At 38.0% G+C, this 22429-nt stretch overlaps 1 protein-coding gene across 6 annotated transcripts in view; it reads right to left on the reverse strand.

Annotated features, from left to right (window-relative positions):
• SIPA1L1 (signal induced proliferation associated 1 like 1) overlaps positions 1-22429 on the reverse strand; it is a 200492-nt gene that overhangs the window by 66474 nt on the left and 111589 nt on the right. For all 6 annotated transcript variants that reach the window (XM_063398686.1, XM_063398681.1, XM_063398684.1 and 3 more), the window contains one exon: positions 2620-4446. In XM_063398686.1, the coding sequence (XP_063254756.1) occupies positions 2620-4117 (1498 nt within the window). In that variant the 5' untranslated portion in view covers positions 4118-4446. The remainder of the gene's footprint in view (positions 1-2619; positions 4447-22429) is intronic.

Here is a 22429-nt window from a genome sequence, read left to right on the forward strand (position 1 = left end):
TCTGCAGCTTTAACAAATTGGCTCTTGCACTGGCTTCATCCTCTCTCCTTTTTTATGCACAAGCTTAACTTATAAATGTCTAGACTTCAAACTTCAAGTTAAGTCCCTCTATCAAATACACAGTTTAAAACATACCATTACTTAATCACCTTCTAAATACATCTTGTGCATCATAAGAGTAGCATTAATTTCCTATAAAGGTAAACATTGCCATGTGAGTTAGTTGTGCATGAGCTTCTGTTAGAGAATTGAGAGAAGAGACTGCAATTCATATGATCCTGCAAGGTTCATTTCTCTCCAGTGAGTACAAAGGGAGTCTGCACAATTAGTTCAAATATAAAGTGGAGAAACTGAATTCAGCCTTGGGAAGTACCACTGTAAAGTTCCTTTCCCCAGTACCTTTTCCTAAGTATCATTTTCTTACCTCCACTAAACTGCCTCCATCGGTATTTTCACAGTTAGAAGTCTGGACACCAGGCCAGAACACTATTTATCAATTCCACCACTCTGCAGAAGGACCAATTTCCTTTATGTACAAAAACTCATCTATTTGCATTCATTAAACTTACATGAGACTCATCCATAAATGTCACATGCAAATATTTTACATAAACTAGATTAAAATATTTGAATTAATTTGGACCACATTAGTAACACTAACATGGAAGCTCACTTATCCTTCCTCCATACACTGCTAAAACTTGAGATGGTTCATCTCTTATCTAAGTAACAGCACCAGTAAAAAATGAGCTATTGATTTCATGTAATTAAAGACTTCAGACAAGTCATCATCAGCATTTCACCAAATTACCCTGAAGAAATTAAAAGAGCCTATATGAATTCAATGGCTTACATCCCCTTTTTTTTAAGACACAAGATTAACTATGTTTACTTTCTTTTATGTGACAAGACCTATTTTCATTAAATCATGTTGACTGTTGTCATTGATGATCTTTAACTAGCAGTTCTTTATTGATATAGTCTCAAATTACCTTCTTTGTTATTTCCAGTTGGAATGAAAACCCACTCATCTTACAATTCTCTGGAACACTGCTTTTTATTCTTTGCAAGTTCTAGGATTACTAGGTGTTCCCCAAGTCCGTGAAATTTTCCTGGTTTGAAATTTTCAAAAGGTATTGTTGACAAACCAGAATTCATCTAAGAATATTTCTTAGACTATAAAATTATCCAAAGCCTACTAATTTGATGAGCTCATCCTACTGAAACTGTCTTTTGGCACTGTCTGTTCCATTCGTAGCATCACAAAAATCCAGCCTCCTCTTCTAGCAAAAAAAATTCTGCACCATTACTCGCTTCATGTCACATAAAAAATTCAGTTATAACTGACTTCCTAGATTTTTTTCCCCCCCTGTTATTATTCCCCACCATCCCAGTTCATCAGTTTTAGGCTAAAGTCTCTTTAGGGAACGATGATACCCTGGGTGGTCAACAAAATGTGTTTTGTACTTGTAGAAAAATGGGGTTTGGGATCTCTAATGAGGGTTCCGAAGTACAGCTTTCCAGATAAAAATCTCTGATAGAAACAACACCCCTGGTTGCACTCTGCTGCACTGAACACAAGAAAAGTGAATCTAAAATTCAGTTTTACTGCTTAAGAAAAATAAAAAATTACAGCTTCTCCCCATCCAATCCTACTCCATAACATACATTTTTATACCCGCCCCTCACCTTACGTCGATTGACTAGATTATGTTGATTTTAATAATTGTTCATAATCTATGACTAAATTATATTAATTTTATCAATTCTTCTTAGTTACATCTACAAAAAAAATGGATATGTAATGCTGACTGGAACTGTAGTAGTATGAGGGTGTGGTTTGCCTTAAGGAGAAGGCAAACTAATACATTGTTTTTTTACCTAAGGGCAAAATTCCACTCCTTCCTCCTCTGCAGTCATCTTTCACCCCCTACCTGGCCATATGGCTTTGATACTTCTCTGACTGCAAGGAAAGATAACATCCCTCACCAGAGCTGGAGAGAAACCACCAAGCAGTAAACCCCAATTTTACTGTGATGGCAAGAATCCTAAAGAATCCTGCTTGCTTGCTTAGTAACTCAACTGGCTTATCAAGTTCTCTGAAAAAAAGAGAACCTGTTCAAGGTAGAGGGAGGAATAATGTCTTCCCCTCTTAGTGCTGAAATTCTGTAAATCAGGTCAGCTGTAACATGAAACTTTAGTTGCTGATTGCAAAACTCACTAGACTGATAAGGAATCAAATTGTTCCAGAGGGAGACAGAGAGGAAGATAATTACAAAGGTCACAAACCTCAGGCTCTCCCCTCCAAACATACCTTATCCTATAACACACATCTAGCTTACTTTTCCTAGGAAACCATTATATTTCCTAACTCCTATATCTCCAAAGGATATTTTGTAGCCATTGCTACCACATCTATCAGCAATAAAATCCTCAACATTCTTTATACTCCAACACTCTGAAAGACTATTAGATATAGCACATACCATCAGTAAAATACACCATATTAAAGAATCCCTAATTCTTGCAAATACTATTAACTATGAACTGAATTTTTCGTGTTTGGAAAACAAAGAAAAAATTGTTCTTAAAACTCAAGGAGAAATAAAATTTACCTACCTTTCTGATAGAAGAATTTTCGGTAGTAATATGCACCAAGGTCTACATGTTCAACAATGTATCTTTTCACTCTGTCTAGATGTAAAATCAGGTTTTCCTTGGGAACTTCCAGAACTGCAACTCCAGCATTTGTGCAATGAGAACTCAGAGTAGACTCAAATGAGGCACTTTCACACCCACTGAAGGAACCTGAATTAGATTTGGAAAGGCTGATCTTCCTTTCCCCTTCCCCACCAATCTCATTACGAAAATAAGGACAGCTCATTACTAGTTCATTGCTTTTATCATCCCCCTGGTCCATATTGAGACTTCCTTTTGAGTTCAGGTCTTCAGTGCTGCCCATTGGAGAATTGAAACTTGCAGAATGGGACAAGGGTCCAGACACAAGTGATGCAACAGCAGCAGCAGATGCACCTGTCGTTGTGTTCCTTCTTTTAATAACGTTATGCCTATTGATCGCTGCTTCATTTAAATCAAATAAAATACTCTGGACATCATAATGAGCAAAACACTTTGGACAAGTCCAAGGCTTAATGCTATCTTCTGACCTGTTATCTTCAAGATCTGAAGACTTCCCGAGTTCCCCCTCACCTTTGGCATTGCGCAGCTTACGAAAAATAGATGAATCTCCTGTCTCTGATTTTGAGCGTCTCTTGAGTGGCTTCTCCCTTTCCTTAAAGAGTCTCAGGTTTTCCCTTTGAGTAATAGGTCCATCTATCACATCTAGAGAGAATCCTGAACCCTTGCTTCCACTGGCAATCAGAAGCTCACCAAGTTTAGTTGAGCCTGGGCTTCTCTGATCAGACTTCTCATCTTTATAGCCCTTCAGTAAGTCAAAAAAGCTTTCCCCTGAAGTTCCCTGCTTATCTATGGAAGATGTGCTGCCATACTCTCTGTGCAGAGATGGTCCAGATTTAAATGTGGGTGAAATACATTCATCAAAACTATCCACATCAAGCTCACTTATGGTGATGTCGCTGTTGCTGCGCTGTCGTATTCTGCGAAGAGCTTTCCTTGGGGAACTGGGATAGCCATCAGGTGTAAGAAACCTGGAGTCTAGATTCTCAGATTGTCTGGTCTTGTTTTTAAGTGTGCTCTGGATGCTCTTTAACATGACAGAATCACCAGCATTCAGGTTAACAGAGCTTCCCTGACTCCCAGGACTGCTTTTAGAAGACATGCTGTCAAGGCAACTTGATGTTTCAATATCTTGACTAGATCTGCTTGTCTCCTTGATGTTCTCCTTCCTTGGGGGCCAATCAGCAATCCTTGCCCTGACCCCCATTTTGGGGACTCCGGGGGTAGAGGTAACGTGGTGGGAACTCTCATTGCGAGGAGGTCCAACTGGCGCCATGACTGCAGATCCTAAGCTGCCATTCTGCGACCTGAAGCGCCTCATGTAGAAATCATCCGAGTGGACTTTGGAGGTGCCATCTGTTCCGACTGAGACCCCAGTGGCAACAGCCCTTTCCGTCTGGGACCGCTTCAAGCTGGTCATGGTCTTTCAGTATGTTCAACCTTAGTAAGTTCCAAGAAAAACCACAGTCATTTCTGCTTTTTAAATGCCCAGTTCTCTTCTGGAGAATAGTCTCCAAAATATACAATGGTTGCATGAGATCTTAATCATGGACATTTAAGGACACAGTTAAATGCAGGATGTCTAGAAAATTCAGATATTCAGTAGGTTTTGATAAGAAATAATTTCCTTTAACTTCTGCATTTTAAGAAGTAGCCATGCTCCAATACATTCAAATAGTTGTAGCATCATTCATGCTCCAAAATGTCGGAGATGTAACTGAATCACTTATGCTTCTTCTAAGCCTAGAACTGAAAAGAAGAGAGAGAAAATCATTAATTCTTTAATACAAAACCTTTTTGGTAATTGACACTATCAAGGTAATTATTACACATAATTAATATTTTTAATTAACTTTTTTAAAATCACATCGATCATCAGCTCAAAAATGCAGCACTGCGTTACACGGTGGTGAGGAGTTTTCTAGATACTATTGGGTTGCCTTCTGAGAAAATAATTCTGGGTTCTGATTCCAACAGATACAATTTTTTCCTTCTGAACTGATTAGTGGTACTTTTTAGTTGGGTTAGTGAACACTGTAAAAAGCACAAGTAGTGAGCTTCTCAGCTAAAGACACATACAGCATACATTCTGCCCAGAGAAATTATTTAAGAGCCAGATCAGAACTCCAATTTTTATCCCCACTTTAAAGAATTTACCATTTACAAGTCATCCTTGGTTGCTATTAGGTATTAGTACTGTCTGTTCAACTTCCCCATTAATGTAAACATCTGATATGTTTAAAAAAAAAAAAGGAAGCTAACTAGCAAAAAGTGTACAAAATTGTAAGAGAGGATGACTGTCAAGAATGCTTATTTTATGCTTTGCACAGACTTATTTGCAAATTAGCTACATAGTCCAGAAAGCATGTATTACCTCTGCCCAGAGTTTACAACATATAAAAAGGTTAAAGCTAAATAGAAACATATACTTTTAAGTAATGTGATACAAAAAGTTTCATTTATTTCCCTGGCTAATAAAATTTTGTTTACCACAGCTCCTGTATTATTCCTGCTTTACAAAGACACAGAAATTAAATGCTTTCCCATACCTCATGAGTACAGAAGTGATTACAAAGCCTTTAGTACACTGCCCTTTGAGGAGCTAAAAAAACCATAATCCACAAATACATCCTTGCTGGTAAAAGACAAAAGCGTGGGATTGTCAAGATAAAATCATGCATTGGTGTGTACATCCTTTAACACAAAGAAGTTAATTTTCAAAGGCCGAACCAATCACACAAAAGGTGTCCTTTAAATATTTGCCAAATGTGTGCAGAGATGCTGCTGAACAAGCACAGCACTGACAATACAGTATTGTCTAAAATCAAGGCTTTCTGGTGCTTCCAGGGAAATCAGCACTTTCTGCCGTCTCAGAACTAACTACACTAATTAAATACCAAGCCAGGGCACTTTCTGCCTCCAAAGCCAGCATGTTTAAATTTCACTTGCTATATAAAGCATCTCTTTAAAATAGCTGCTCTTAATATAAAGCTTAGCACATAAGGAATACTTAAAATGCAGGCTGACTGCATCACACATAAGAACAGTGCGAGTCACCCAGGGTACTACTGTATTTGCACAGCCATTTACATAAACGCAACTCTTCTTGTAATGCTGCTACAACCTTAGAATCATGGAAAGGTTTGAGTTAGAAGGGACCTTCTTTCTAACTCATGGAAAGATCATCCAGTTCCAACACCCCTACCAGAGGCAGGGATGCCACCCACTAGATCAGGTCTTGAACACCCCCAGGGATGGGCCATCCACAACTTCTCTGGGCAGCCTATTCCAGTGCCTCGCTGTCCTCACAGGAAAGAACTTTTTACCATTTAATCTAAATCTTTAATTTTTTTTAGTTTATAACTGTTTCCCCTTGTGCTATCACTATTTCCTCAAGTAAAAACTCTCCATTTTTTCCAAAGCCCTCTTTAAGAACTGGAAGGCTGCAATAAGGTCTCCTTACAGCCTTCTCTTCTCTAGGCTGAACAATCTCAGCTCTCTCAGTCTCTCTTCCAAGAGTTGCTCAAGCCCTCATCATTTTCACAGTCTTTCTCTGGACCTGCTCTAAACGTTCCACATGTTTCTTGTCCTGAAGAATCCAGAGCTGGATGCACTACTCCAGGTGGGGTCTAACAAGGACTGGATACACGGGAGACCAACCTCCCTGGCCCTGCTGCGTTTGATGCAGCCCAAGATATGGTTGGATTTCTGGGCTGCACTTGCAGCATTGTTGACTTCTGAACAGCCCTTCTCCCCACGACTGCTCTCAAAAGGTTAATCTCCCAGTCTGTACTCGTGTCTACGATTGCCCTGACCCTGCTGCAGCACCTTGCACTAGGACCTGTTGAATCCCATTAGGTTCTTACAGACCCGCTCCTTCAGCTTGTCAGTGTCCTCCTAGACAGCATCCCCTCCTTCTGTTGTGTCAGCTGCAGCACTCCGCTTTGTGCTGTCAGTAACACTGCTGAAGTAAGTAAGGGTTTTTATAGTTAAATAATTAGAATAACTTTAGAAAGGCAGTCTACCCAGCTGCTGTTGCAAAACCACTGAATATTCAGCTATCACTTCGTACAATTTTCAAACACTCTTCAGCCTAAGAACTAATCAGGCTGCTGAATGAACTTTGTGCACCATCAAATAAAGGAAGGGAAAACGCAAACACTGCGTGGCATGATATAACCTAATCTTCGACCCATACTTTTCAACAGTGCCTATCAAAGAGTGTTTAAGCACTATTAACTTGTATGTAACGGCAACACTTCACAGCACTTCCTAAAGATCTATACAGGCTTGCTTTTATAGGTAGGACAGAAGGAAAATAGAATGAAAACTGATAAGGATTTAGGGCAGGAGAACAACAAGTGAAAACGGATTGTAAAGGAAAAATCAAGCTAAGAGTTCAACACAAAACATGCAGAAGTACAAGCATCCACTACCACAAGTTCCTCTTCACAATCTGCAGTGAAAGCCAAGATTTGTCCTCCTCTGTTCCCCTTCCACCATCATTGTATCTCTGAAAACAAAGTATACACCTCCTCCCTGCAAAATGTTGTTCTATGGAAACAGATAACCTAGTAGTACAGGTTTCTCATTAACTTAAGGGCATAAGTTCACACAGCAACTCTAAAAATTCCCAAGCTTAGTGTTGACCATAAAAGCATCCAAATACCACCAGTTTTCCCTACCTCTCCAAATTACATTTTTTAATTTAAAAATTTTCAGGACAACAATTCTAAGTTAGGATATAGATATACAAATATAGCTATAATCATATGAAAAAATATAACTAAGTAGTCTATGTAACTCATTCTTGACCTGTTGTATACATGGTTTTGTCATTAGTTACATGACCACACTGTATTTTCCACAGGAAATTCTCTGTTCCTGACTCAACTCTACGGATGTCTCACTCTGGGGACCAGCTGTTTCATGTTCTGCAGGTTTTTGCAGCTGTCCTCCTTCATCTGCTGTAGCAGCTGGAACACAGGCCATAAATGATTATGATAATAGTTAATATCATACTCTGAAGAAATGAACTCCACCCTTGACTGTGTCTATACAAATTCAATCACTATTAAGTCAAATTTTTTGGAGACTGCAACCACCTGTCCATGTTTACTTCTCTAGACCTTCCCAGCCTGGTGTCTAATTGAGACCTAACAGTCTGGTATAAAAGGTTTCATTAGCTCCAATCAAAATAAAGTGAAAACATTACATCTGAAAACATTAAAAATTCCTAAAGCACAGGTCCTGGGTATACTGGTTATCAGCTTTAATGAAAATAAACAGTAACAGCAATCTCTACTTTAACCTTTTCTCATATTCATTATTTGCAAAACATGACAGCACCAGAGTGAATCCCACTGGATTTTAATGACCATCAGTTACCAGTAATAGGTATTATTCTGAACAGAAAAACATGCCAGAACTTAAATATTAAGCAGCAAAATCACTAACACAGAATATGTAATCTATTAAAATTAGTTACAATTATAAGATATGCAGTATGGTACCTACTTCTAAAGCCAAGAGCGGCATTTGTTAAGAGTAACAATCCCTACTTTGATACTATTTCAATATAGAAAAAATACAGCTTAATGTAGAACTATGAGTATCTATGCAAACAGAATAGGGCAAGGACAAACTCAGAGCCACAACAATGTGCACTTTTCCAATTCATCTCAGCTTACGAAGGAGGCCAACAAAATAATCAGATGAACAGCTACTTATGAAAAGCAGTAAATGAAAACCACATGCACGAGCTACCAACAGGATACACAAAAATTGAGTACTGATTATATCAGTTAAAAACCTGAATAGAGAGTTAAGAGAATAATCAGAAAACCAATTATTTGCTTATCATATTGCATACAATAATTAGAAAAGCAGTCCAAGTATCTGCTCAAAATGGGTCTCAGATGCTTAGGACAAATTTTATTCTTAGGTTTTTACCATTACCAGATGACTAAGTATCCAATCTCAGCTCAAAATGAGCACAAACATATCTTCATTCTTTTACTTTTTATTTAGACCTTTTAAAATCACTTTGCTGTCTCCTCCAAAGCCAAAGTTTTAGGTGTAGGACAAAGAACCTGTCTTATAGAATTTAAAAGGACCATGTAGATGAACTGCAAGATGGTTTTGCAAACTCCATCAATCTTAAAAGGCAGGGAAGTCAAGGATCTTGATTTCTGATTTGTCCTGCCTGAAATTAGACACCCAGAAAAATGAAGATCTACCAGTCAAGATTTCATCTAAAGACCCCTGGAATACAAAGCAGCAAGTACAAGTAGTTGATCAAGAAGAAATACCTCGCTCAGATCAGTTCAGGATAGCAAAAAAACCCTCAACTACTGCACAGTAATCAGTTTTTACCTTGGATCCAGTTAGACAAAGAAGATAATTCAACAACTACTTGCTAAGGTGAATGGAGAAAAGGAGCTCATGCCTGACACATTAATTCAGAGACCTTCTATGACAGTTTTTCCTAGCTTTAGTTTATGTGGAATCATGCTCTTTCCCCTGGAAAGTAGTGACTTTACCCACAACTGAGTCTTACTTGACAAGAAGATTCAGCAATTACTTTTATCTGCTGAGAACATGATGAGACTCCAGATTCTGGAATCACGGGTGCTAATGATCCTAATAGCCTGATGCTGACAGAGATAGATTTATGGGCACCAAATTATTCATGGTTCATAACGTTCCAAAGGAAAGACTTCATCCTTCACCATCAGCCTTCATTAAAAAGTGGCATTCTAAAATTAAAAATTTGGAAAGGAATGAATCAGTTTCAACTTTCAGGAAAGGCTCACTTTTGCCAAGCCTCCATACCACACCTGCTCCACTCTAAACAGTAAAACATAGTTGAAGGTGGTAAATGCAACTTATTGCCAGGTATACTTTAAAATCACCAAAACGGCAGGATAAGGAGATCAGAATAACATTTTACAGCAAGCAGTTGTTAAAAGCTTAACTGAAACAAATACAGTCAATTTAGAAAATGCAGTGCAACAACACACACCTTACTGGCAGCAACCCTTGCTAACTTTTACAGGGAAAAGAAATGGCATCAGCATAAGCCCCTAAAACTAGAAAGCTAGAAGCTCCTCTAAAACTAGGAAAATAAATGAGAACAAGGAAAAATATTTTATATATGAAAGCTTATCTCTTTGTGTCACAAATTCTTACCTGAATTATAACAGATCAAACCCCAGGAGGGAATATTAATTTATCAGCCAATTAAGTTATTATATGTACAAAATAATGTCTAATTTCATAAAATTAATTCCTCAGAGAAGAAAAATTCAATTTAGCCTTTTGAAATATTTTATCTGGTTACCTATTATTAACTTTATCCTTTTCTTCTCAGGATTTCTTTCATCACTGTAATTGCAGGAAAGCTAAAAGGTTCATCTTTCTGAGGAAGTCTTTGCCAACTGAAAATCTATTTGAAGAATAGTGTTTGGTATTTTACTAACTTAACTTATTTTTTTTCCAAACTTAGCAGAATTGCTGGCTTTGTGTTACCAGAATTTGTGATAACTGTCAGCTCTGAATAGACAGGCAGATTCCCTCAACCTCCTTTTCTTTTCCCTCCACTTCACCAATTTATGCATCTACAAAACTTGTGACTGATTCATATGTGTTTCTGCCTTTTTCTCTAAACGTTTCTTTGCACCCCAACCATCAGAGGAACACCTTTGTGCTGAGGACACCGGGTGCCATCTGTTGGGATACACACAGTGATCACCTGCACTGATCTGCTGGGATTCAGCACCGCTTTATTCCTGGCCTCACTCTCTGCTGAAGCAGCTGATGCACACACACACGAACCTAGGCAAGGTGACACTGCCTTTAGGGTGTAACAGGAACTACCGAGAGCTACTCCCACCAGCTTCTGCACTCCTGCACTCCGCCTCTCTACAGACAAAGCACTCGGCAGGATTTGCTGGCCCGGTTTCGGGCCCTGGTAACCATGGCTGTAACCCATCAGCTGGCTCAGAGCACAGCGAACCAGCTGGCCTCCCTGTGCAGAAGACCATGAAGTCACACTCAATAATCATAATCTCCTGCAGTCAGTGGTAAATGCTGGTGACATAACAGGATGGTAAATGAAGCATAATAAAAGCTATCAAACTGAGACAAATATAGCAACACAGGGGACAGTTATCTCCCACCTGTGCATTTCAGCACATTTGGCTCCGTTTTGATTTCCTACTCATTATTCACCAAGCAAACACAGCAATATCTCAAAGCCAGAACTGCATCCTCTGTCTTCACATCCATTTCATACGCATTAATCAAGATATGGATATCATATTTCTGAAGCGTACAAGTAACTGTTGCTGAAACAAATACTTTAAAACTCCTTTTAACTGAGAAGAAAGGAAGAGTGAGAAAAGGACTGCACATGGTCAATCCTACTTTAACACTCATGTTCCATTTTGGTACCAATGTCACTCATCTAGTAATTAAGTGTAGAATCCCTTTCCTGAAAGCTAATTTACAAGATCTAAAAGAGGAATGATGACAAGTCTTACTGTATGCTATACTGTATTCTATTCCTGGAACAAAATTGTTGATAACAATTTATGTTTGAAAGGAGTGCTTGCTCTCTAGGAAACGAATCTACATCAGTGGCAACACGAGAGCAAGTTATTCCAGCTCACAGATACCATCTCTCAAGAAGGGAAATTCTTACTACATGCAAAGCAGTTTGATTTATACCCCTTCCTTATTTTAAAGAGATATCTATTTCTCAGTTTGTAGCTATTGCTATATTGCATCCCTAGGTAATGGTTCCAGAAACAGACTGCTCTTCCTGGTGTGTGGACACTTATAAAAACTCTTACAAAAAGTTGCTTTACTGACACGTTAATCAATTACTAATATCTGATTATGTGACAATCTGATCCATCAAGAGTCACAAGTCAAAAAAAACCCCAAAAAACCAAACAATGCCCCCCCTCCCCCCCACCCAAACAAACTAACAAAAAACACCAACGGGGAAAAAACACCCCAAAAACAAAACAACAAAACACACCAAAACCAAACCAGACCAAGAAACAACCTCTCCCCAAATGGGAGGTTGATACAGATACTTCCTAGCCTAGGTACAGTTCAGTGTAAGAGCTACAAATTCCAGTAAGGACCAAGGATGTCCTTTCCTGACGTTTGCATCCTTGCTCATACTTGCATAGTACAAAGGCCCATACAAGTCCTTTCTCCTCCAGTGTGGCCACAATTTGTTTCCAGCTTATCTTTGGTACCAACACAGAATCAGAACTTTACCTGTGGTGTCTGGGCTGCTTCCACTGGCTCCGTTCATGCTGGCCATACTTGGCAAACTAGCACACAGTCATCACCACATCTCAAAACATGTCACACACATCAGAGTTGAGCGAGACCTCAGTTTGTAAGAGAAGGAAAGATGGTAATTAATCTACTATCTCTAAACTTCCAGTTGCTTCCAAGTAGTCTGGAGTGCAACTCAAAACTAATTTAATTTTTCTTGTAACAGGTGTTGGACTGTGTCACTAATTTGACAAAAGGATTATTGAAAAAATATAAGCCCACAATTTTGCTAGCATTTGAAATCTTTTTCTTAACACCATTAATATTCCTTTATTTTATCACTACAGTTGCTTCTCCCTAAATTATTTGGTAAAAAAATTGCAAGGAGCTGCTCTGGTGCTTTCACACCCTGCATAATCCCTCCTTCTCAACCCTGGGACCCTCTGCCATGCAGCTTGTTTGGCCCCAGCCCCCAACAGGATAGAACAAACTCCATCAGTCTGGAGTTTCAGACGTCAGTAAAAGCCATTCAAAAGACAGCTAAGCATCTCATCAAACAAAATATCATTTCTTCAAGTTTCCAAATGACTAACAGATGTTCAATGAATTTGCTTCCTTATCAGCTAATGCGAAAATACCAAAGAGATCATTACTTGAATCTATCGCAGTTCCTGTATGTTAAAAAAAAATAAAAACAATTTAAAAGGCAACTGGAAGTTCCACAGATAAAATGAAACACTACGTTTGCAAAGTGAAAAACAAGTTTCAGCTACTACTGAAATACAACATTTAAAAGTACACACCCAAGGAAGGGTTTTCTTCCCCTCAAAGGACCTATTAAAAATGCCAATTGAACTACCTAAATGGTATTCTTTTATGACAAAGGCTTTAATACAAAGTTAAAATAGTTCCCTCCATAATACATGTTTTGCTTTTGTGTGTAGCGGTATATATCATGTATATTTTTGTATACATACATCTACATATATTTACACATAAGATGTTAATGTTACCTTTCCAAAGCTTCTCTAGACAGAAGTACTTAAATATAACATAAGCAAACATAGTAATTAACCCTCATGTCATTATAAAGACTTCCCACAATTACTAGTGTTTTACACTAGTAAATGTGCTTGAAGAACTGCATTCACTACTGCTATATGAAGAAAACAAATTTAAAGCTAAATCCATCAAATGTTCATTTTATGTTTTTACAGGAAAATTTGAATAATAACCTGAAATACACCCTGCAGCGTGAATCTTTTAGGTATTCAGATTATTTGAACTTTAGCCAAGTAAAGACAGCACAAAATAATTATATTGAAAATTACAGTCCAGACTATAAAGTCATACAAGGGCTACAGAGAGCAACAAAGATTCTTTTAATAGTCCACATGTTTGAACAGATAAGAAAGCATGTAATTCTCCAACAATCCTTGCACGTAAGACAGCAGTTTCCATTTCAAGTGAATGCCACATGCAGTCAAGTGTGCAACGCCAAGAAAGGAAGTCAATTAAAAACCTGAGAGGAAGATAGTAATTTGTAAAAAAACTTGAATTCTTTTTTTAAATCCTATGATTGTGAACAACTGCAACACTCAAACTGAAATGCACTCGGTTGAACCATCCACAGCCTTCCACCAAAAATCCTTTTGGGAAAAAAGTAAAAACAGTAATATTCTTTTCATTAATATGCCAATTTATTTTTTAATTGCAAGTTTTGTATTACTATACTGCTAAGCTCTTGAAAACACAGTTACATCAGTGTAAAGAACTTGATCTAGAAGTGCAGACAAAAAGTAAAAACAAATAAACTCCTTGTAATAAAAGTAGGTTAAAACAAAGAGTTTAAAGAAAAAAGTTAACTGTTTATTTAGATACTGATATTAGAAGACAAAAAGTCAATAAGCGACAGATTTTCCAAGAAAGCAAGAATAATTTTCAAGCAACTCTTCACTTTTACATATTTTTACAATATTTACATATTTACAATTTTTACATATTTTCCATTCTTTTCATTTTTCTCTGAGACCATCAGCTTCATACCTAGCCTGCAATCATTTAACTCACAAACATGCAATCCCATTTACAAGCCAAACTCTGGTCTCCTTTTAGTGGAACACTGAAATAGGCTTCAAAATCAGTTTTGTATCAATTTGCAAAGGATTCTAAAGTGACTGCCACTAGCAACCACCTAGACCACTGTTAGAGTGATATTGATGGATTACTGCATACCCCGAAGTGGAGAACTGAATACTGGATGCAACCTTCTTTTTGAAACCATCTTTTGTGTTTCTGAAGCCTACTTTATCCATACAAGCAAACAAAAATGACAACCAGCTGAAATAACGTTTTACTTCAGCCAATTAAACTGTTCACATAGAAGGCATGGCAACAGATTCAGAAAGCCACATATTTTTAGAGCAGTGGTTATGGCAACCCTTCCCAGTGCTCCAATGTAACAGATCCTCCTAAAATAAAAAGGCTGTGGCCTTTGTCCAAGGAAGATGTTTATTTACTGGTTTGGTTTCATTCAGAGTTAAAGACGGGGTCATCCCACAGACTGAAAAAGAAAACCATCTTAAATTACCATTTGACACACATATTGTGTAAATCTAATCTTACGAGGAACCATAAATCCACCAGAATAAAAAAAAAAAAGCTTTCAGGCTTCTCTAACTCTTATATAACATAAGCAGGCATGACATCAGAGATCCCTGGGGATAATTCCCTTTCCTGTTTTTGACAAAACATATAAAAAGATTTTTGTCCCTGACAACCACATTTATTTTCCAAATCTATGCATTACACATGTATTTTCCAAAATACCATATTCATAAATATAAAGGAATGAAGAGTTCAACCTCTGCGTAGGCTTGTATATAGTTTTTTTGTTAATTTTCCTTTAAAATATAATTTAAAATTAAGACTAAAAGAAACACAGTTTTAAGTAAGCCTTCACCAGTTTCTGGGGTATGAAAATACATCAGAAAAATACAGATAACCATACAATTGACAGGAGTTTAAGAGCACTAGATGTTCTATCACCAGGTGACAAAGATGAGTGTGTTACATCCATTACCAATATCACCTCAAAAACTGCAAAGGATGTCTGAAGCTTTCAAGGTGAAATGCAAAAGAATTACACAAACAAGCAAACAGCTCCAAAAACCTAGCAGGGAACAGAGTATAACTACAGAAACCTTGTACTCTGCTAAATGAACAAATATTACAATGGCATTCTCCTTTTCCATATGGGAATGTATACAAAAGCATGAGGCAAAAGCCAGACTGGTAATACCTAAACTAATCACCTGCATCTAAAATACTTCAAGTACTAATAATGATAAATAAAACAATGTAGAAAGGGACAAAAACCTACCTGCAAAACCATGCAGTTACTCAGCAGAAATCTGCATCCTGCATGATTGTAACATTTATGGTTTAGAAAGTAATAAAGGTAGATATAAATATTTCAGCTGATTCATTTCTTGTGAGTGCTGTGCTATGAGTGGGTGTTCAGGCTGGATTTCACAGGACTTAAACAGAAGAACTCTTCATATGCAGAAAACCAAGACCAGTTACTTAGAAATTCTCTCAGCAGTGACCAACAGGTAGATGAGACCCATAGGGTTAATGATGTGGGTACATTATGTTCTACAGTCCTACTGCAGACTATAGGGTCAAAGCCACTGAGAGCATCCAAACAGACAGCACTTAAATTTTAAGGCTAGCCATACCAGTCACTCACTGTGGGCAGAGAGTTATCTCCAGCAATGACAACGGGAAAGTATTTTATACCTACCTGGCCACCTACATCAACTCTTCAGGAGTGATTGTGAAAGTCTGTGCACAACTCATTGTGTAAAGCAACCTCCACCAAACTGCAACACCAGGGAAAAGCAAATAAGCAATTCGAGTCATGAATCCAGACAGTCAAGCTGGCAAATCAGGATACAAATTGAGAAGAGCAAACAAGGTGGCAGCGACATCTAAAAACACACTTTGCAATTTAAATAAGAATCAGTCTATTACAAGCACACATATGCCAGCAGTACTGGCACTTCATCCATATATCTTTAAACCAAAGAATAAAATTTAGATGGATGATTGGGTACTATCAGTTGCCTCAAAGCATAAGTACATTTATGTGTGTTTGACCTGCCCATCTGTCCATGCAGGTCTTTTATCAACTGCCTTTCTAACCCAAGACCCAAATCTCTCCTTACAGGATCTATTGACTTTTCTGTAAGTTGGGCTACAACAACTCAGAGATACTACAAAAATAAGCCTCCAGACAAACATCCCAAACATAGTCCATCCAGCATTTCCATTTGAGATTTCTTCATTATAATGTAACGAAGTATGATGGAAAAATCCTTTTGCCTTATGTGATATTTTTTTCTCCAGTCATGGTCAGTAAAAGGAAATATCTACATCTGTTCCTGGTTCACATGCATGAAAAACATTTTATAAAATGAAAACAGATTTGAAATAATTTAAATTCCAATATTAAACCTTCAAAAGTAAATTACCTACAGAAAGTACATGTGTGGGTGTATTCCTGTTTCACTGCATCAACAGCCTTAATCAGGCTTGCATACTATTTCTGATTATGGTTCATTATATAAAATCACGTTGATAACGGTTCAGCAAGAATGTTCCTTAACCCTTCCTGACAAAAGGAAGTATTCTTGCACCAGCTTTCACCCTTGCTGTCTGTGTGTGTGGGTGACTTTCTGCAGCCACCCCGACTTTGTGGAAGCCGTGACAGCCAACTGGAAAGCACGGGAATCTCCTTGACCTCTCCATTAGTAAAAAGGCTGCAGCTCCTCCCTGTGCTGAGTACAGTGACACCTGCCCTGCAGCCCCCAGGTCCCTGCAGATCCTCCCCAAAAAGCAGGCTCTGAAGGCTGATGCACCTCCCTGCTCACGTGAAGTCAAAATTACTCCAATTGCATCAGCTGGAGCCACATATCTCCTGTTCACAAGCCAAAGGCCCTGCTCCGAGTTCTGAGGAGTAGTTAGGAATACAAACACTTCTTGGAAGCCAAATGTGCCTTTTTTGATTCGCGGGGCTGCATTTTCTTACGCATACACAGTTTGGGTTTTGGTTTTCTATCTACTCTTCTATTACTCCAAAATGGGGATCTTATCAATACAATTTATTTTCTGTTAGCCAGATCAATATCTGAAAACTACTTGAAAGTATCAGCAATTGTGAAGCATAGCATGTAATTTCTCGGTAGGATTTCTGACCAGAAAGGGATCCTACCTGTGCTCCACAATCTGCTTGTTAAATTTCAAGATAAACTGGGTCTCGATTTCACCCTGTAAAGACTAGATGATTTTGTACTTCCTTCCATTGGGAAACTTCCCTCAGTGATACCATCACTGTTAAAAGCTACTCCCCTTTCTATACTGCAACATGGAGGTTTTTTTCTAGAGAAAAGCTTTTGGGAAAATGGGTTTTTTTTATGACAAGTTCAATAGCTGATTCAGTGAACAGTCTGATGCTAGCACTACTCAGTTTTCATCATAATGCAAAACTTTATCCTCCCACTAAAGAAATTCTCTTCAGTAATTACATGAGTTTAAGTCTCCAGGATTTTACAGAAAGATGCCAGTATAATTAAGCTGTTATATGTGAACATATGTGTTTGGAGGAGGGTTGCAGGAAAAGGAAAAAAAAAATACCCCATCAGCTCAATTTGCATTGTAATCCTGAGGAAATCAACTATATTCTTCAAACCTACCATGAGCACAGCAATGAGATTAGAGCAGAGAAATCTATTTGAAGCTGGTTGCACACACACACACACACACAAAGTTATACCTGAACCCACTGTATGGCTAAATCTACAGATACTTTTTTTTTTCACTACTTTCTATTTCATGCCAACCATACAGTCGTCATTTACCAAATTCAGCGACTCAGTTTTTGAAGTAGTAAGACATGGCTCAAAATAAGATCACAGTTTTAAAACTGCCTGATGAGTATGGATTCTGAAGATCACAGAAGTACTTCAAAATACTAACGTTTATAACTTTGATAATAAAAGTATTTGGTTTCCTTCCAAGTAAAGTACTTAGATTGGTTTCTGCTCCCCTGTTCATTAGTACAGACTTGCCAGAATTTCCACTGAGGATGAGCACACATTCTAGTTGAAAATCCCTCTGAAATGAAACACTTAAAATTTCTGACACTCTTGAGTGGTTCACTTCAGAAGAGGGAGTAAATTTTTTGTGAATCTTTTCTTTCTTATTAAAACAAAAAATACAAGTACTGGAAGAAATCCTACAGTGAAACAAAACAGATTTTTAAATCTTTGGTCTGTTTTTGAAGTTATGAAAGTGCTGGGGGGGTGGAACTTGTGTGCTAGAAAGTCACAGTGTGTCCACTGAAATGTTACAAACAGTTCTCTTACCAAAGAAACAGAAAATTTCTTTAAAACAACCAACAAAAACAGGTTATTAGTTTCAAATCATAACCATGACTTATGGATGCCAGAACTTAGCTGAGTAAATGTTCAGGTAAGTAAGTTCATGTACAAAAAATATCATCAGGGGTTTCAAGTACAAGTGATTCAACATGGATTTGGGGAAGTCCCTCAGTCACACTTCTAGAAACTAGGAAAACGTAGCATGAGATATGCAACTATTTGTTTGCTCCTACCTTTCTCTTCCATACAAACACATACAGCACTTGCCTGATCCAGAACTGCTCTTGGCTATGTTCTTACATAAGATGAAATTAGCAAGTTTTATTAGTAACAGAAATTAGCTTAAGGGAATAGATATTTTTTGTATTGCCATCTCAGATGAAAAGCAGGAGCAAAGCCCTTGAAGACTAGCAACTTGCACCGGTCCAAAGTTTCAGCTAAAAACTTGGTTATTACTTCTGTCTGGCAGATCTGTCTCCCAAAAATCCACATGCTACTCTACTGCAATGGCTTTTAAAAAGGATCATTAGGTCAGAACAGCCCATAATAGAAAACAAACAAAGGAACAAGCAAGGAACATATTAGAAAATGTTTGGGGATTGTTAGTATAGCCTCGTGCAGCTTCTGGAAACTAACTTACTTTCAAAAGTAGGTTGACTTCAAAATACTCATTTAAGATCTATGGCTCAAGACATCAGCTATTCACAAGGTTGTCTGTCAAATTACAAAAAATAAGCATTTTCATGTTTTGGTAATTTGCAAGTATATGCAATCAGAGCATGAGGACTACTTTCTAACAGCTTATTTTTAAAGCTAGCTTGAGGACTTCTCTTATGACAGCAATTGCTCTAGCAAAAAACTCTTTCCTTGAAAGCCCTGTCTTTACTCTATTGAACCTGAAACAGAGCACTTAAGCCAAGTCATCTCTGACCTGCCTCCTGAAGGAGACTTTGGGTCTGCCCTTACTGATTTTAGATCAAGTCTACAAAACCATACTCTCCAAACTACCATCAATTAGCTAGAGTGTAACTCTCCGCCCACGGCTCACAGAAAACCTTTTGACAAAGCCACGGGAGATAATAGGATAATGTAAATCAAAAACAGAAGAATGGAAAGGCACAAGATTATTTTAGCAGTCAGACGATCTGAATAATAAGAAAATAAACAGAGAAGGAAAAGGATGCGCCTGGAAAGACAAGAAGCCTAATACTTTCTTTTCCTTAATGCTATTTATCCACATTCATTTATCATAGCCAATAATGAAACTACTGCAAAGCCTTCTTTCTAAAACAGAAGAGAAAGCTTTGATTTCAAGGTGGAAAGTGCACTATATACACCATCAACAGTACCCACCTTAAACTGAAAAATCTGCATACACTGGGAGATGTTATAGAGCTGTGCACTGCTAGTATGCAACAGTACTGAGTAACTGATAATTAAAAAAAAAAAAAAAAAAAAAAAGGCAGCTTGTGATTCTGACATATTCTAAATTAACTGTGCAAAGAGGGCACCGGGAACAGACCGGTATTGCCATTTTTCAAACCACATTTTTTGAGAATCAGTATCATAACTTCCCACTCATACAAAGTCATTGCATCAACTCCCACTAACTCTATCTTAACTTCAAGAAGAAAAGTCATCAGTTCAAAATATGTCAAGAGAAAATATTTCAGTTGTGGAATGAGAGCAAAAGAGGGAAGTGCAGGGAGAGAAAAAAAAGCAGAATGTAAGGCTGCATGAAAGTCACATGCAAAGAAACTGGGATGATGCTGCATTACTGCTAATACATATGAAAATTAAATCCATGGATCGCCTTCCACTGCTCCTGCAAATCATCACTTAGAGATTAAATCATCTGGGAATCATGGAATAACATTCCTTTGAAAACATCAATCTCAGTTACATGATGCTAAAATTCTTGAGTTCATTACACTTCATGGACTGAATATGACGATTATTGCTGCTGTGAGAACTAAGTTTTAGTAATCCTGGTTACATCTGAAATCTTTGTGAAAGATATTCACCTTCCAAGTACAGACTGAGAAAAAATTTTGAGGAAGAGAAGAGTTTTATTTTTTCAGTTCTTACTAAGCACTGTGTTTTGATCTAAATTACATACTCAAAGTAGAGTAATGCAGTCCTATATTACTAAGTCATTTGAAAAAAGGAATAAATTATAAAGAGATTGTTTATTTTAAAATACAGTGTCCTGGCTTTGGCTGGGGTAATTTTCTCCATAGTGGCTGGTATGGGGATGTGTTTTGGATTTGTGCTGAACACAGAGCCGATGATATAGAGATGTTTTTGTTATTGCTGGACAGGGCTTACACAGAGCCAAGGCCTTTTCTGCTTTTCATACAGCCACACTGGTGAGGAAGCTGGGGGGCACAGGAGGTTGGGAGGGGACACAGCCAAGGGCAGGTGACCCCAACTGACCAAAGGGATATTCCAGACCATGTGACATTGTGCTCAGCATATAAAGCTGGGGGAAGAAGGAGGAAGACGGGGACATTTGAAGTGCTGGTGTTTGTCTTCCCAAGTCAGCGTCATATGAGATGGGGCCCTGCTCTCCTGGAGATGGATGAACACCTGTCTGCCCATGGAAAGCACTCAGTGAATTCCCTGTTTTGCTCTGCTTGTGTGAACAGCTTCTGCTTTCTCTATTAAACTGTCTTTATCTCAACCCATGAGTTTTCTACCTTTTACCCTTCCACTTATCTCCCTGATCCACTGGTGGGGGAGTGAGCAAGTGGCTGCATGAGGCTGGGCTGCTGGCCGCAGTTAAACCACGACAGTAATTCAAATGTTTGGGTTTTTTTTCCATTGTACGAACACTATTTTTATTTTGATACGTTTTCTGCTGCAGCACATTAACCCATAGCCCTAGTGATATACCAGCAGAACCCAGCTCATATTGAGAGTAACACATTCCTCCCTACCTCACATCTCCTCAAACAAGAGGTCAGAGTCCCTCTAGGTGTGCCCACAGAAGAACACAAAAGCATCGAGAACAGACCTAAACTGAACTTCATTAAAGACAGAAGGCAATGCTCAGTGCAGAGATGAACTGAACGCTGGAGGAACAGAAACAATGAGAACTACTTGGGATGGCAGTGCAAGTGCACCCAGAAAGATTAGCTTCCAGTTTTAAAAACTACAATGAAAAGTTCATAAATAGAAAATTATTTAAATACTGCTAAGAAAATTATTTCTTAACTGAGTTATCTATCAGCACACGAGCTACTATATGTACTTAAAATACTGTAAAAACACACCTTTATCATCACTGAAATTACAGGAATTTCTACATAGGCCAAAAAAATTACCTGCATTTGTGGGAAAGGACTCAGCAGGTAACAAATTACTGTACTGTTTTTGACTTGCTGGTAATATGTAGTGCTATAACAATCTGGTGAGCAGTCTGAACAGATGCTGACTGATAATGAGAAGAAGTGGCAGCAGAAAAATGCTGTGTTTCTGGAGTATTGATCCTTACAAATATGACTTTAAATCAACAACCTAACTGCCAGCAGAGAATTGTGTTAGCACATCATTCCTGGGGCTCATGATCAATAGCTAATCAGCAGAGGAAAAAATGAGCAGAGAGAAGCCATTGGTGCATACAGAGAATTACCAGATATCCTGAAATACTTGTTCAAAATTAAACACATTGTTGGGAAGACAACAACCCCTTACTAAGAAACAGCACTTCTATGCATGAATGGGCAACATAAGTCATTTATTATCCAAATCACTATTCAAGGCAGAGCATAAGTAAGCAGATAGTACTGTACTACTGTATTTTGCAGTTAAAGTAATTTCACATATAGTGAATACTTTAAAATTACTCTTCTGCATTCTTAGATGCTTTGAGAAATTTTTGAAGAAGTCTTTTTCAAACACTTCTATGCTGTCATGTAAAACGTTTACAACTGCCAAGCTGAGGGACTCAAAAAGAATGCAGAGTTCCTACAAGTGGCCTTAAAGCCTTG

The sequence above is a fragment of the Prinia subflava genome, chromosome 5, assembly GCF_021018805.1.
Source record: "Prinia subflava isolate CZ2003 ecotype Zambia chromosome 5, Cam_Psub_1.2, whole genome shotgun sequence".
NCBI classification, from domain to species: Eukaryota; Metazoa; Chordata; class Aves; order Passeriformes; family Cisticolidae; genus Prinia; species Prinia subflava.